The following is a 17457-nucleotide window of genomic DNA, read 5'->3' on the forward strand; positions in this document are numbered from 1 at the left end:
TCAGGATTGAATTTTAAAGTTCAGTAGAGATCGACCAAGTTCGTGATTCATATCTTAGAATTTAAACTGCAACGATAGGTTGGGGTTCATGATTTCGGTTTTAAGGATCCATTAACATTGTGTTTAGAGTATAAATGATGTATTTTAAACTGCATATCTGACTTAGGAGTCTAGGGTTTAGACTTGAGAACGCCAACAACAAACGGCTCTGTTCTAGAGTGCAGGTTTTAGATTTTATAATTCGAAGGTAGCCGAGTGTTAACGTTTAGGATTTATTATTAAAAATGGGGGTTTAGGGTTTAGCGTTTAACGTTTATGTTCAGAAGTTAATGGTTATTTCATTTTGGTGATTTTTAGTATGTGCTGGAGAAAGAGGCAAAGGAGGAGGAGGAAGCTTTGATGAAGTCTAGATTAGCAATTTATCTTGGAAATGGATTGCAATCTAAAGATTCAGAGACCAGGTTGTTGGCACTTAAATTGGCATGCTCCTGCTGCTTCAATTCCAGACTCATTTTTTTTAGGCTTCTACCTATATTTGAGACGGCACTCTATCATGAGGATTGTTCCATGCGTGAATACGTGCTGGCATGTCTGATGAATTTGATCTTTATCCACCATTCAACTATTCGTTTACAAACTGTCTTCCATTTTATTTCCCCCTTCCTGTATGCTCCAACACCTACCCTTCAGCTTGCGGCTGTTATTGGTTGCGGTAAGTTCTGTTCATCTGTGTCTAGAATACATTTGTTTTGATGCCACATTTTTGTGCCTCTTTCTTCTACATACTTATTTTGTTTTTTTGGGTTTGATAGCCTAGGTATAGGATCTGCTTTGGCATCCTACTTGTTTTTATACTGATGTGCTTTTAAAGTCTGTGATACTTCCAGTTGGAACTTGCCCATGGAAATGACAATGGTTTTCAGAGTACTTAGAGCTTTGCAGAAAATTAAAAACAAACAATCCATATATTAAATCTGTCATGGTTCTTGATCACCTGACTAAGGCTTGGAACTTGGGCTTCTTTGTTACTTTCAACCAAAGCTGTTAATAGCTCCCCTCTCTCCTCCCTGTTGTTGAACATAACCTGCAATCATTCATTTTCAATTTGATCACAAACTGTAAAACATGGATGGAATAACAGTCTATTTATAAATCCAGGTATTTGTAGTTTATGGCAATTATAAATCTATATATTTGTAGTTGAGCAATTATTTCATATCTTTTTGTACCTCTAGAAAGTCATTGTAAAGGAAATCTGGGAACCATATTTTCTTGTAACATGCCACAGAAAACAATGCCTTGAGCCCTCTAACTGATGTGGGAAGCAGCAGCTCAGCTGAAGAAGAGAACCCAAGTCTGTTGAGTGAAGCCTGGCTAATAGAATCAGTCATGGCAATCACGGACCCACTGATGACCAGACAATTCACAAGCTCTGGATAAAATTCTGCCATCTTAAATGCCACCATTCCTCCATAGCTAAACCCCACCATGGCACAACTATCTACCCTGAGTTTACTCAGCATTTTCATCAGGCACTCTGCCTGAAAGTTCTCAGACCTTTCCTTCCTCACAGTGGTAGACTTCCCAAAAAATAACATGTCAGGAACATATACAGCATAATGCTTACTAAGTGCTCCAACCTGAAATTGCCATGTCACACCTCCCTCTGCAGCAAAGCCATGGATCAAAACCAATGGTGGCTTTGTAATTTTTGTGGGCACCCAACAATGAATTGTTGTTCCTTCTTCAATCTCAATCAACTTGGACTCCACTCCTGCCCATTTCAAAACTCTGGTCAGCAGTGGCTTCTGTATCTCCACAAGATTAATCCCACAGATTGGCATTTTGTGTATCTTCAAAACAAAACAAACAAAACAAGAAAAGTTAAAGCTCTGTTTTGTGTATATACTTTAAAAAAACTCAAAGCTATGCTATATGTATATACCCAACAATAGAACTGATTGATAAAAATCAATGTCATTATCACAATACAAAGATGATAAAATTACTAGTATGATTATCTCAATACAAAGAATTTACCAAGATCAGCTTCTCAACACAAATTCAATCTGATAAACTGAGATGGGCCTCTCAACACAAATTCAATCTGATAAGAACAATAAGTATGAAGATGGTAACAAGGATAAAATATCTTTCTGCTGCTTCGTCTTTACAGCAGTCGTCACACATTCCTAGGCAAAAAATTGCTCTGAGTGCATTACAGTTGCAGCAGCCAGGCAGACGACTGCAAAACAAATGCTTCACGTCCATGGACTTGAAATTAAGAAAACTATATATTAGTATATAATTATTTTTATTAAATGCTTGGGCAGATCCAGAATTCATCCATCTACTTTGATTCGACATCTGGTTTTGGGTTGGGTGAACGATAATGGTAACGTGCCGTGTGTGCCACATCAAATTTAATTTTCAATCCTTGATGTTGAACCCTCAAAATTAAAATTTCCCCTATTGTTAGTGACCTTTTCTGTTATGTTTTGCTTCTTGTGCAAAGAGATTCCTTGGACTTTTCCCATGAACAACCACTTCACATCGACCAATAATGTGGAGTTGAAATTGAAGGGAAGTTGGACAGCAACTCTGAACTTTTTCTCCATTTGTTTGTTTGAAATGTTTGGGTTTTAGGAGAATCGAGTTTACAGATGAAAGTGGACAAGAACTTGGAATTTCCTTGTATGACATGATTGACATGTGAGTGGAGTATTGGGTGGTTACATAACCTTATCCCACTTAATTCCAAAGCTTTTGCATCAATCTTGTCGAACAAGGCATTCAAGGAGGTATTTTTCTTTAAAAAAATTTGGTTAGTTAGTGAAGAGATGTAACTTGTTTATGAGCATGGAATGTGAAAACTCTGAAATATGGATAAGAAGTCTTGGTGGTACCACATTTTCTCCTTGGAGGTGGACGACCATGAATTGATATTGTTGTTATTCATTTGCCGTACCAAGTCTAATTACGCCGTAAGGCGTTTCCCTCTGGGAAGAACTCCCTTATATGCCACCGTGTCCTATTTTTGACCATTGATCTGATGTGTTAGACGATTAAAAGAGATTGTGCCGTTGGATCAGATCATTATAGTTGGAATTTTAATCAGCGCTGGTTGAACTCCCTGTTTATCTCATGCTGGAGAGATTACCCGCTCGAAACCCTTCGCAGACAGTAGTGATGGCTTCGCTGGAGTTTCGATTTCCTCGGCATCTTTTGAATTTTCTATAGTTATCTGTAGACAAATTTCCTGGCTGCCTGCTCAGTTTGAAAATCCCAATTCAGTGCGGATAGACCGCTTCAATTTTCTGTCCGAGTGCAAAGATCTGCGGGCCCTGAGCGGAATTTTGGATTCCCTCAAATCTGAGGGTTTTGTTTTGCCATTCAGTACCCGCAAACAACTTTGCTCTCAGCTGCTCCGCCGAGCCCTTAACGCCAATTCCGTTGTCGAGGCCCAGAGTTTGGTGGATTACGCCAAATGCATTGTAGATTTCAGTTTTCATGCCCTCAGGGAAGCAATGTTCGAATTAGGGTTTGGCAAATCCTCGAATGAGAAGATGCTTTATGTTGTGGAGGAGAAGATTTGCAGCTCCATTTTCGATCAAGATCGTCTTTTAGAGGTATTTAATTTACCTCATTTAAGGTTCAGGATTGAATTTTAAAGTTCAGTAGAGATCGACCAGGTTCGTGATTCATATCTTAGAATTTAAACTGCAACGATAGGTTGGGGTTCATGATTTCGGTTTTAAGGATCCATTAACATTGTGTTTAGAGTATAAATGATGTATTTTAAACTGCATATCTGACTTAGGAGTCTAGGGTTTAGACTTGAGAATGCCAACAGCAAACGGCTCTGTTCTAGAGTGCAGGTTTTAGATTTTATAATTCGAAGGTAGCCGAGTGTTAACGTTTAGGATTTATTATTAAAAATGGGGGTTTAGGGTTTAGCGTTTAACGTTTATGTTCAGAGGTTAATGGTTATTTCATTTTGGTGATTTTTAGTATGTGCTGGAGAAAGAGGCAAAGGAGGAGGAGGAAGCTTTGATGAAGTCTAGACTAGCAATTTATCTTGGAAATGGATTGCAATCTAAAGATTCAGAGACCAGGTTGTTGGCACTTAAATTGGCATGCTCCTGCTGCTTCAATTCCAGACTCATTTTTTTTAGGCTTCTACCTATATTTGAGACGACACTCTATCATGAGGATTGTTCCATGCGTGAATACGTGCTGGCATGTCTGATGGATTTGATCTTTATCCACCATTCAACTATTCGTTTACAAACCGTCTTCCATTTTATTTCCCCCTTCCTGTATGCTCCAACACCTACCCTTCAGCTTGCGGCTGTTATTGGTTGCGGTAAGTTCTGTTCATCTGTGTCTAGAATACATTTGTTTTGATGCCACATTTTTGTGCCTCTTTCTTCTACATACTTATTTTGTTTTTTTGGGTTTGATAGCCTAGGTATAGGATCTGCTTTGGCATCCTACTTGTTTTTATACTGATGTGCTTTTAAAGTCCGATTTACCTGCTTTTATGTTCATTGGTTTTAGATTAATAAAATTATCAAATCTTATCTTTTTCCTCACGTTAGAATTTTGGTGAATTTCATTTAGTTATAATTTTGATGAAATTGATAGTGTTCATAATATTTCCAGGGCGCCTTCTCCTGTATGATTGCTTCCCAGACGAAACAGAGTGCTTATTGAGTATAATGCTTCAGCGCCATGTTTATAGGCTCCCGGATTACTGTTCCCTGTGAGTATCTCCACTCTTAATTGAGAGCCACGAGAAATTGTTTATCAACTTTGGATTCCTATCTGAGTGAAATCTGTTATGCATCAGCACAAGTGCTAAGAATGAAGAGTAGACTGACAAAATAGTCAGCCTGCAAGCATGGAACAATTTCAACCAGTAGGTTTTTACTATTTCATTCATTTGACAGCTTGAGAATGGGCACCATACTGTAATCGGTAATAGGGCCTTGGAAGGGTATTAAAGGTGACAGATGCCACAACCAAGTATACTGATAAAATCCTTGATGTATCTCGGGGCACTGTGTACATTATCTGTATCTTCATATAGGTACAAAGGATTGCATTTGCACCATTTTCAAATTGTTTTATATTTTAGACCCGGTGCCATCTGAGAAATGGACCAAGCTGAGTATCATGATGTATATTTTGTATAACTACGACACATTTGGTGTGGGACTGGCTCTCTTTCCCAAGGGTAATAATCAAATTGTAAATCTCTCCTTGCAGAAAGTTTAAAGCCCTGGTTTCCCTTGTGTTGCACACAGATAGGGCACTCCTCAGACAATTTAATTACCTGCACCAACAAAATTCACAGAAATGGCAGCCTGAATCAGTTATATATGTTCTTTCAAAATTTTATGGATTTAATAATGCAAATGAGTGCTTGGTTTATCTCACCTTTGGCACACATTTGAAACAAAATAAGTGGCTACATGCTAATTGCTTTGGCTCCACAACGGCATCTGCACATAGATTTATGGGTAGAAGTTTCAGATTTTGTTGCCTGTTGTTAGAATACAGAAAAATCATTGAAATAACAATGTAAAAAAAACGAATATTCTAAGTACCCAGGCATATAGAACAAGTAAGTTCCTTATCGATAGCAAATTTTGATGATGCTTGTGTTAAAACTTTGGAAATAATGGGCATGTTCCCCATTGTTTTCTCTGTATTATATAATACTGTTTTAATACCATTGGATCCATTAAGATTTGAAAATGGACTCTCTGGAAGGTTATGTCCATAGCTTTTGCAAGGAAAGAAACTCACTGATCATTACCTTTTTATAATAATCACCAAAACAAAACAAAGTAGCTTCTATTCAACTACTTCCAGGAACCCATTATTGACAGCTTGTTTTCTAAGTAAATCTTTGTCATGTTCTTTATTTTACAGAACTGCAGACTGTGGATGATGGTTTCTACTTTTCTTGATCATCATTGTCTCGCTTAGGTTCATCTTCGTTATTCTCCAGTACCTCAAGCAGGTACCCAAGATGATCGGTTGAAGGAAACTTGTTGAGATCTGCATAAGAGGATGAATGAAATTACTTAAATGCAAAGTGACAGTCTCTAGAGAATATGTCTTGAATAAGTGGGTATCCTAGGTTTACCTTTTGATGCCTTGGATTCTATTTCAGACTGTGGGAATCCATTAGTGAATCTATTCTCGAGGGGGTGAGAAACAACTACAGAATTCACAGAAATGGCAGCCTGAATCAGTTATATATGTTCTTTCAAAAATATATGGATTTAATAATGCAAATGAGTGCTTGGTTTATCTCACCTTTGGCACACATTTGAAAAAAAATAAGTGGCTACATGCTAATTGCTTCGGCTCCACAACGACATCTGCACATAGATTTATGGGTAGAAGTTTCAGATTTTGTTGTCTGTTGTTAGAATACAGATAAATCATTGAAATAACAATGTAAAAAAACGAATATTCTAAGTACCCAGGCATATAGAACAAGTAAGTTCCTTATCGATAGCAGATTTTGATGATGCTTGTGTTAAAACTTCGGAAATAGTGGGCATGTTCCCCATTGTTTTCTCTGTAGTATATAATACTGTTTTAATACCATTGGATCCATTAAGATTTGAAAATGGACTCTCTGGAAGGTTATGCCCATAGCTGTTGCAAGGAAAGAAACCCACTGATCATTACCTTTTTATAATAATCACCAAAACAAAACAAAGTAGCTTCTATTCAACTACTTCCAGGAACCCATTATTGACAGCTTGTTTTCTAAGTAAATCTTTGTCATGTTCTTTATTTTACAGAACTGCAGACTGTGGATGATGGTCTCTACTTTTCTTGATCATCATTGTCCCGCTTAGGCTCATCTTCGTTATTCTCCAGTACCTCAAGCAGGTACCCAAGATGATCGGTTGAAGGAAACTTGTTGAGATTTGCATAAGAGGATGAATGAAATTACTTAAATGCAAAGTGACAGTCTCTAGAGAACATGTCTTGAATAAGTGGGTATCCTAGGTTTACCTTTTTATGCCTTGGATTCTATTTCAGACTGTGGGAATCCATTAGTGAATCTATTCTCGAGGGGGTGAGAAACAACAATAGGTAGTGATGTTGTAGGTACATTTGGGTAAATATCCATTTCTTTCTTTACAACAGCTCTTTCTTTAGGAAAATAAATGTCATTTATAATCAAGCCTTCATAAAACTAGCTGCTATCATATTTCAGGTATCTGGCTCCAGAATATTTCATGTATGGCAAGGTTAATGAGAAGATGGACGTGTATTCCTTTGGAGTAGTTCTTCTAGAGCTAATAACTGGAAGAAAACCAATCAATGACAAGAATCCTAAAGGCCAAGAAAGCTTGGTTATGTGGGTAGGGCTCTAGTGTCCTTGCTTGTTTTGTATTTGATAATTTTGGATTCTTTTGGTTTCTTTGTCTTGGTTCAGAATCTTAATCTCTTGTAAATTTCAAAATTTAGGCAAGGCCATTTCAAAATTTAGGCCATTTCTAAAATTAAGATGTATTTAAAGAAATATGGTGTCTAAAAAGCATAGAACTCCAAACATCAAATCTCTTTGCTCCTTGTAGGCTTGAACCAACATCTCTTCTAGAGAAATTCAACAATTCTAATTTAATAATCCTATCGGCCTCTCTTTGTACCTTTTGAGACAATTGCTAGTTCTAGATGGGACATATAACTCCAATGTGCTTTGTCCTCGTTACAGAGAACACAAAAATATTAATGCAGGGTATAACAACTATACCACTAGCACTACAAATCATTTCTGCTCAAAAAGGGGGATTTAAATCATGCAGCAGCTTAAGAGGGGCAGGGTCCAGCTTAAGAGGGGCAGGGTCCAGTTTCAAAAATAGCCTTACAATTGGACTAATCAAAATAAAATCTGATTCGCTTCATAGGCGTAGAGTAAACAGGTACCAATGAGGTAACGTGCAAGTGGACAATTAAATCATATTCAGCACAGACCAGCCCTCGACATACAATGCAATTGAAAGTCTTGTGTTAAGAGCTCCGAACAAGATCACAAATGATATATTATTCACCAAATTTTAATCTTCCACAAAGAGACAGATTGATCCTCTCTGATTTGTCAAACAAATAAAAAAATACCAAAATTATGCATAGAATCATCTTTGAACTGTAAACACTACAGTATATAGTAACCTGGGAAAGTGATGAAGCACTCAATACTATACAAAAATAAAATTCCTTAATAGAAGATTCCTTAATAGAAGAAAACACCACTGAAAATTGTGAAAAGCTGCCAAATGAACTTTGCCAATCTTTTAGATTTACAGAAACAAAGTCAAAAAACCTCTTCAAAGTGCTTACTACCAGCCACATCCAATAGAAAGGTTTTATGGGGCCTGATAAGATCAGAACTTGCTTGACCACGGTAAGATAAGCACCGTACCTACCTAATGTATAAAAGAAGACTGATAAGCTGGAGGAGGGGCAGGCAGTCTACTGCCAAAGTGATGGTTGCTGTAATTAGTAGAGGAATTGTAAGAATCGGAACCCAACAACGAAGGCCCCATGTTATCTGATGGATACATATATGGCCTTGAGAGCGAGACTGGTGTCTAGAGTCAATGTATATTACCATACTAGATCATCTCTAAAGTTTTACTGAATTTGGTTAAGTCTAGGTGTCATTTTATAATTGTTAAAAACTTCTTGTAGAGTGGGATTTCCAATAAATTTTGATGTAAAGTGTCATAATTGTTGTCTAGAGAAGTCGTAGGGGGTGTGAGTACTCAAAATTAGACCTCTACACCTCAAATTTCTATTAAGGCACACTTTGTGGGTCGAAAAGTGATTATTTATCCCTCAAAACCAATTTTTCCTAAGTTTTGAGAAAAACTAATAAATAATTTAGACATAAATTAATAATTGAGAGAATGAAAATTCTCTCCAAGTTGAAAATGCTCAAAATTAAAGTGGAAAATTCACGAAGGGTAGAAATTAAGTAAAAAAAAGTGATGTGGATTCCATTTACCAAGGAAGATGACCCAAGAAAAAAATTGATGGCCCGCAACCACAATGAATGTCCCACAAAATTGCATTTTTTGAGGAAGATAATTCGAGTTCCAAGGTTGATGGGGATTTCAGTCAAGCTTTGACTTGGGATAAATTTGAAAGGGGTCTCCCATTACTCCAACATTCAATTGCCACTCCAACCATTTACCATATGTGCAAAACGACTATCTCTCCTTGAGGATTACAGAGTAGCTCTAGAACAGGTTTGAATTTATTGATTGAATCTAGACATTTTTCCTTTGGATCAAGATGTTTTGCCTTGGGATCAATTAGAGATGAGATCTATCATTGGGATTTGCTCCCATTTTCTCTATAAATTGAGCTTTGAGCTCCTCGTTTGATAAATTAGAAAATCAAGCTACTAGGCTAGCGACTTTGCAAATTTGTACTCTATTTTTCCAAATCTAATAAAACAAAGACTTTGGGGTTTATTCATATGGTGTATTCTTTTACTTTTGAGGTATAATTGCTTCAGTTTGTGCTTAATACTTTACATGTGCTAATTGATTTATTATTTCCATTTGCCAGGTTATTGGATTAATTTATGTAAGCTATCTTGTATTAATTTTTGAGCTAGAGGACCACTCTAGAAGGAGAAGCACTAGTGATTTGGATTTAAACAGGAACGCAACAAATTACAGATATAACTATAAATACAAAGATGCGGTAGAAATAACACTTCATTTCATTAATATCAAATACTGAAATATGCTTACAAACAAAATGGAAATATGACTAGCCCGGGCGATGGTAGCTTATCTCTGAGAAGAGATGTGGCGGCTACATGCCTTTGAACTGTGTTACAATGAGGCTCAAAGGCCTATTTATTATTGAGAAACAATGGAAAACCCTAAACATCCAAAAACCTGACCCTAGGAGATGAAGCGCCAAACTATGGGCCCCGTTTGGGTAAATTGGTACATCAACTTCCTGGGGTCGTAACTTTGGCATACGATCTCTGTTTGACGCGCACAATACCTCGATAGAAAGATCTATCCGAGGACTACAACTTTTGAATGACCAACATCAATCTAAAACTCATTTTGGTACTAGTTTCCCAAAAAACGTCATTTAGGGCCTCAAAATGGCTGTGAAAGTTCAAGACCTGAAAAATTGCCAAAAATAGTAAATTGTGCTACAAATAAGGAAACTAAAAAACTGAAACAAACAATGGTGGGGGTCCAAGTGGAATAGGCGGGTTGGCCACCAATATCCACCTGGGTCATTCCTACCCCCTTAGGAAGCAATGGTCCTCATTGCCTTGAGTTCCTCCATGAGATGAGGAAACTTCTGCAGAACTTGGTCCTTGGTGAGTCACTTGCCTATTGAAGGAGTTGGTCTGCTTTGACAACTCGATATAGTTGGATCCTTTGCTGTCAGGTGTTCTTGATCTGCGTGTCCATCATTCGATCAGTGCTGGCTTGTTCCATGCAAGTCTGGATTTAACTCTGTAGGTGTGAGTTGTTTTGCAATGTCTGATGTGTCTAGCAATGGTGGGAATTATGGTCGAAGATGGTCCACATTGAATACTAAGTGCAAGCCAAGGAATCGGGAATGTCGAGCTCAAATGCATTGTTTCCCACAACCTTGGTAATGGTGTAGGGACTATATCAGAGTGGTTTAAGTTTCTAATAGGCTTTGGTAAGGCGTTTCTTTTGCAAATGCAACCAGACTTTGTCTCCCACCTGATCATGTCGTTGCTTATACTTGGCATTTGATTTCTCCAGAATGTCATGGACCTATTGGTGGATATGTTGGATGTGCTCAATGAAGCTGTTTGCCTTATCAACTTCGGACTGGACATGGGCCGAATTTGCTTGAGTAGCTGCAAATGGTATGGCCACATCAATGGGACATAGTGGCTAGAATCCCAAGCCCACCTGAAAAGGGCTATGTCTAGCCGAGCTGTGGAGAGCTCGGTTATAGCTGTGCTGGACATAGGGTAGGCTCTCATCTCGTGTGTGGATGCTTTGAGTTATATATGCGTAAAATGTGTACGATCATCTTGTTGACGACCTTTGTCTGGCCATCAGTTTGGGGATGGAAAGCTGTGGACTTAGTGAGCTTGGTGTCCAACATTGACCAGAGATTGGACCAAAATGTACTGAGGAACCTGCTGTCCTGATTTGAGATGACAGACTGTGGGATCCCGAAGTGTACCCACACTCGTTCAAAGAAGAGTTTAGCAATGGCTTTTGCTGTGATATTCTTCTTGCAGGGCGCCATAATGGCCATCTTCGAGAATTTGTCGATGACCACAAAAATAGAGTCATTTCCATGCTTAGTAGAAGGAAGGCTCGACATGTAATCCATGGAGATGGATTTCTAAGGTCGACTAGGGGTAGGCAACGAAGTATAGAGGCCTTGCTTCTTGATGGTCGTTTTGGCAATGGCGTAGGCAGTGTAGGATCTGATGTACTTCATGACGTCCTGTCAAAGATTCGGCCAATAGAAATGCTTTTTGAGTATTGCCATCGTTTTCATGACCCCAAAATGCCCAACGACCCGATTGTAGTGCGTTTCCCAAATCATCTTGGCACGCTCGCTTGAAGGAACATAAAGGTGTCCCAAGTGGCATAACAAGGCATCCTGGAGGTGAAAATCTGGAACTTGCTAACCCTCCAAGAGCGTCTGGTATGTGTGGCCGAATTTTGGGTCGCTTTTGTAGAGAAGTAGCCAATCAGATGTCTCGTGCCCACTAAAGTTGAGCACGGTGGTTAACGCCATGATCAATGGTCTGTTGAGGCAATCTGCAACATTATTGGTGCTGCAATTTTTTTTTTTAAACTTTGGAAAGTTTGCCTTGTTTCTAGTCATGGTTTTATAATAAGTTTTGAGTCATTGCATGCTTAAAGGGATAAGTGATAGGATTAAAGTCTCAATAGTGTCATTCTCATTTCCAAACGCTTCTAGTCATGGTGTTAAAGGGTCTCTAGGTCATTTCATGCTTAAAGGGTTAGGTCATAGGGTTAGAAGTCTTTAAGGTCATATTTCATTTCCAAACAAAGTTTGACAACCTTATTCCATGTCTTAGAAGTCTCACCTTGTGTTTAGAAGTCATATCTCAAGTCATTTTGAAAAAACTTTGAAATTAGCTACGAAATGGCTGAAGCAGCCTTTTTCAGCAGAAAAAACTCTGTTTTCTGTTTTAAGTAGTCAACTTCCAAGGGGTTTCTTGAGCAACTGAAAGCATATTTTGGAAAACTGAAAGAGGTTCTTCTTCCTAACATACCTATCTACAAAAACCTCTTTTAGTTTCTTCAAATTCATTATGAGGTGGGAGAAATTGATGACTCAACTTGCGCTATGAAATGGCTGAAAGTCATTGAGAGAAACATTCTGCTTTCTGGTTTTAGTAGTCTTTTTCAAGATCTGTTTCTGGCTACATGCAAAAGTATTTTGGAATTCTGAAGGAGGTTTCTCTTCATAAAATCTCCAGCTACAATAACCTATCTCACTTTTTTCATAAGTGTTACCAGTTGGGAGATACAAGGCTTTCTTTGAAGCCATATTTTCAGAAATCAGAATTTTCCAGTTTACACCTGATATTCAAAGACAGTTTTTGGGCAGTAGGAGAGGTATTGAAAAAAACCAAGAGAGGTTTTTGTTCAGCACAGAGTGGTCTCCAAAAGCCTCCTTCAGTTTTGCAAAATACATTTTTGATGAGGAGACAAAAGCTCTGTCCCAACACCTATTTTTCAGCTAGAACAGAACAATAAGTTACAATTTCTTGATGCAGTTTTGTTGAGGAGAAGGATTTTATTTCTTGAAAGTATTTCAAAGATGATCTATGTTGATTATTAAAGCCTGTAGATATCATGGAAAAAGTGAAAGAAGTTTTGAAGACTGAAATTTTTGAAAAGAGCTGTGTAAAAGACATACACAACAGTTTCGTAGCGTGCTACAAAACTGTTGTAGGTGCAGTTTTGACATTTTGCAAGGCTTTCAAGAGGTGACAACAGTTGATTTCTGAATGTTAATGTTACTGGAGGATGTAAAAAGTTCACAAATGAAGATCCAAGGGTTAAGGCAGAAGAAATTAAAGGTTTAAGAAGATGTTTACAATGATAAGATTCTGCGCTACGAAAACAACAAACAGTTTCGTAGCATAGCCAGATCAGCTTTCATTATACTCCAAGGACTTGATTTTCATACAGGTGGAAGAACAAAGTTCTATGGAAGTGATAACACATATAATTTGTCTCAAAAGGTCAATTTGATTAGCAAATGGATTCGAAAAGCATCAATGAAGGTTAAAACTTAAATGCAGGAAATTGGTTCCTGGTTTTCAGGATAGATAAGGGATGAGTCAACAGAATCTAACAACAAGGTTAAAGGCTTCATCAAATTCGAATTCATGGAGTTATAGGTGTCAAAGAGAATGTTTAATTCCTAGATAAGGTTGTTTTAGTCATAATAAGGAGTTTTTCTCCTAATTGTATTAGGACTCTAGAAGAGACAGTTAACTGTCAAATGCATTTAAGGATCTGTTTTATGGTTAGAATAGGTGTCAATCATAGAAATTCGAATTCTCTTGATGAAGGATCAGGGAATCCATATTGTAAAAGCTATATATGAAGCAAGAGGTCGAATTAGGAAGGGGTTGGAGACTTTTTGGCCCAGCTGCTGCTTTATGTGAAGGAATACAATTAGTAATGCAGAGAGGTTTTCTTGAACAAAACTGAGTTTAGATAGAGTTTAATCCTTTCTTGATCTATATGTTATTTTAATTACTTGCAATAGATCTTATTGTTAATACTCAGAATTCATAATCTAATGCTCTGACTTCCTTTAACAATAAGATGACTGTGTTTTATCTTTGAACCACCAGCACTAGATTACATTGCTATTATTCAGAATTCACAACCATGTGCTCTGATTTCTTTTAGTAATGGAATGATTGTGTTGAGCAGTAGATCTCATTGCTATTACTCAGAATTCATAATCTTATGCTCTGACTTCCTTTAGTAATGAGATGATTGTGTTTTTTCTGAATCTTGTGAGTAAACCACTTTTGAACTATCAGCAGTAGATTTCATTACTATTACTCATAATTCATAACCCTATGCTCTGACTTCCTTTAGTAATGGAATGACTCTTTTGACCTATGTTATTGAGTGAATTGTCTTTGTTTAAGAACCTTATTTGTCTCAGCTTTCATATCAAGAAACCTTGCCATTGAATTTATTGACTTGTTGACTCCATAGCCTAATGGTAGCAAGCCTTCATCTTTTCAACCTACAAACACACAAAACCAAGATAGAGTTAGCCATCTATATTATCATTAATCAATATCATTAACCCTTGAGAGAGCCCTCTCAGGCTGAGGAGGCTAAGCCTTAGCTAAAAGATTGGTTTGAAAGAGTTACTCAGAGTCTACTTGATTAGCAGCATATCAAGATCATATTTTGTGATAACACTTGATATTCAAATGGAACTGTTGTAGGTATGTGGACCACTTTTGATGACGATCATTCTGCGACTTCCCTTGCGTCTGTATGAATTGCAGGGGTCGGTGGTCTGTGTGGATGATTGTTTCCTTCCCCAAAATGTAATGCTTCCATTGTCGGCATGCCTGCACAATGGAATACATCGCTTTGTCATAAGTGGGATACTTCCGGACTGTGTATGAAAGTCTCACTGTGATATGCCAGTGGATGCCCTTGTTGAGTAAGGTTTGCCCCAATAGCATAGTTAAAGGCATTTGTCTCGATCTCAAATAGCTGTTGCAAGTCTGGTAATGTGAGCACTGGTGCAGAGCAGACATGATGTTTCAACTTTGTGAAAGCCTTCTATTGAGATTCAGACCAAAAGAACGAAGCTTTCGCTCCTCCCTTGGTGACTTGACTCAAGGGCCAAGTGATATGAGAGAATCCCAACACGAACCTGCGGTAGAAATTGGCAAGACCCATAACGCTGTGGAGCTCTATCAGAGTGGTTGAAGCTGGCCAATCCCGAATGACTTGGATCTTGGATGGATCCACATGCACCCCCCGTTCATCAATAATGTATCCCAGATACTGAACTTGGGTCATGCCAAAAGTGCATTTCTCTAAATTGGCACATAGCTTGTGTTGTCGCAGGGTTTGGAGAACCTGTTGGATGTGGTGGAGGTGCTCTTCCCAACTCTAGTTGAAGATCAGGATCTCATCCAAGTATACCGCTACAAATGAGTTGGTGAATGGCCGCAAGATGTCATCCATCGGCCTCATGAAGGTTGTAGGAGCATTCGTCAACTCGAAAGGCATAACCAACCATTTGAAAAGACCTCCTTGGCTTTGAAGGCAGTCTTTCACACATCAGAGGGTTCGATTGGTACCTGGTGATATCCAGACTTCAAGTCGATCTTACTGAAATATTTTGCCTCCTTGAGTTGGTCCAGAAGGTCATCAATCCGTGGGATCGGGTACCTATTCCGGACAGTGATCTTGTTCGACGCTCAAAAATCAATACAGAGTCTCGAAGTCCCATCCTTCTTCTGTACCAACTCGATCGGGCTCCCACAGGAGGATGAACTCGGCTGGATGTGACCTTTCTGCAACAGCTCCTTAATCTGCCTCTTGATTTTGTCGTTCTCTGGAACGGAGCGTGGATAGATTGGTCCAATGGGAAACGACGGACTTGGGGTCAAATCAATGGAGTGCTTGACCTAACAGTGTAGAGGCACCCCTGCGACGGAGGTGAAAATGTCCTCGTACTCCATGACCTTGTCCATTTGTTGTTGTGCGGAGGGGCCGTGTCTAGAGCTCATGGCCACTGTCTTCTTCTTTTCATGAGGGCGTATCATCAGGGAAACAAATTCCCTTGGTTTTGGAAATGAGCTTACTGCATTGTTTTGCAGTAACCAAAGAGATGGCGGTAGGCGTTGCTATCTCCGGTATCCTATACAACTTATTTCCCAAAGTAACAATAACAACACGAGGCCTTGACTCATACGCAACATGTCGCTTCCACAAGTATGGTTGGCCTAATAATACATCACAAACATCGAGGGGAGCAACCTCACATAATACTTCATCTATGAAGGGCTTGATGCTGTATGGAAGGCGACATTGCTGGCTCACGCGAAGTTCTCGTTCTTGGTGAAGCCGCCCGATGGTGTACAGTTGTGGGTGTGCTGTGGTTGGTAAGCCCAGTCGCTTCACGACTTTTGTTGAAATGAGGTTCTTTTGGCTCCCATTGTTGACAATGAATTGTAGTGGGGAACCGTTTACCTACATCTGGGAGTGGAAGAGGCGCTTCTCTTCCTCTCGATCTTCGGGTTCCTCCTTCTGGACCTTCGTGGTGGTAATAGTGGCGTTGGGCTCCGCATCGATAATCTGCTTCTCTTTGTCATTCCCCTTGTCGGGTTCTGACTCAGAGTCAGAACATGCATCTGATTTAGAAGCCTTCAGCTCGGCCACTAGTGACTGCTTGGCCCGACACTCACTTGTGTTGTGAGTGGAGCTTTTATGGAACTCACACCACTTTCCCGTGTCCTTCTTCGGCTTCACGGTGTTGTTCCTCGCTTATGGCTTTGGTGGGTTGTCCTGGGCCGCCCCGCCTTGGCTTTGTCCTTTGTTCTGCGGTTTGGGAGCACCTTTCCCTTGCTTCGGATTTGCAGATCCAAAGTCTCGCTTCTTTTGTTTAAACTTCTCCTCGATCTTGACGACATATCGGTATGCCGTGCCGAGCGAGGAGATGTCTAGGAACTCCATCTCGTCCTAGATGAAATTGTGTATGCAGCCGCGGTACTTGAGTACCAAATGTTTCTCAAAATCCTTGATACCCAACTTCGTGTGAAGGGTATGAAAAATATTGGTAAACTCTGGCTTATCTTGGTCCCTTCCAAGTCGCAGCATTGTCCACTTTATGTATTTATCTTCATAACTCTCGATAGGGTAGTACTGCTCCTTGATGGCAGTGAAAACAGTGAGGTTGGACTTTCATCCTTCTGCTCACAGTACGTTTCCCACCAGTCCTTGACGTGGGGGCGGCTTCGAGAAGACCAAAAGTAATCTTTTCTCGGCTGGAAAAATCATGAACAAAAAAATATCCTTCTAGCAGATTTAACCATTTATCTACAACGTCTGCATCTATTTGGCCCTCAAATATGGGAATGTCAAAGTTTACTTGTACCTTAAAAGGAGTGGAGCCTCCAAAGTGGCTGTTGGATGTGGATGCACCGCTGGTGGGAAACCGTTGAAGGATCTAGGCAAAGTTATCCATCATTGCGTTCCTTTATTTCTCGAGGGCCTCCTCGAGCAATATTTTGATAGGATCTCCTGCCCCCTCGTCTTTCTTTTCTTCCCCCATGGGCGGCCGTCGGGGTTTGCGAGGCTGATCTTGCAAAGGTTCAACCAGATTGAGCCCTAACTCCTTATATCTCGACCT

The 17457-nt window shown here is 39.2% G+C and overlaps 3 protein-coding genes across 3 annotated transcripts in view; 2 read left to right on the forward strand and 1 right to left on the reverse strand.

The window, feature by feature from the left end:
- Nucleotides 1-17457, forward strand: part of LOC149159259 (2-isopropylmalate synthase) — a 130549-nt gene that overhangs the window by 2096 nt on the left and 110996 nt on the right. The window lies entirely within an intron of this gene.
- LOC149159260 (uncharacterized) lies at nt 921-2388 on the reverse strand. Its single transcript, XM_089433457.1, has 3 exons — nt 2041-2388; nt 1230-1853; nt 921-1084 (listed from the first exon to the last, which is right to left on the reverse strand). Exons 2-3 carry the CDS (start codon nt 1842-1844, stop codon nt 947-949), a joined length of 753 nt encoding a protein of 250 aa, XP_089289583.1. The 5' UTR covers nt 1845-1853; nt 2041-2388; the 3' UTR covers nt 921-946.
- LOC149159261 (uncharacterized) lies at nt 2132-5075 on the forward strand. Its single transcript, XM_089437595.1, has 6 exons — nt 2132-2265; nt 2647-2712; nt 3251-3629; nt 4012-4366; nt 4666-4765; nt 4853-5075. Exons 1-6 carry the CDS (start codon nt 2132-2134, stop codon nt 4875-4877), a joined length of 1059 nt encoding a protein of 352 aa, XP_089293721.1. The 3' UTR covers nt 4878-5075.

Source organism: Pinus tabuliformis, chromosome 5_2 (assembly GCF_031772625.1).
Source record: "Pinus tabuliformis cultivar Carrire ecotype Pingquan chromosome 5_2, CPIR1, whole genome shotgun sequence".
Lineage (NCBI taxonomy): Eukaryota > Viridiplantae > Streptophyta > Pinopsida > Pinales > Pinaceae > Pinus > Pinus tabuliformis.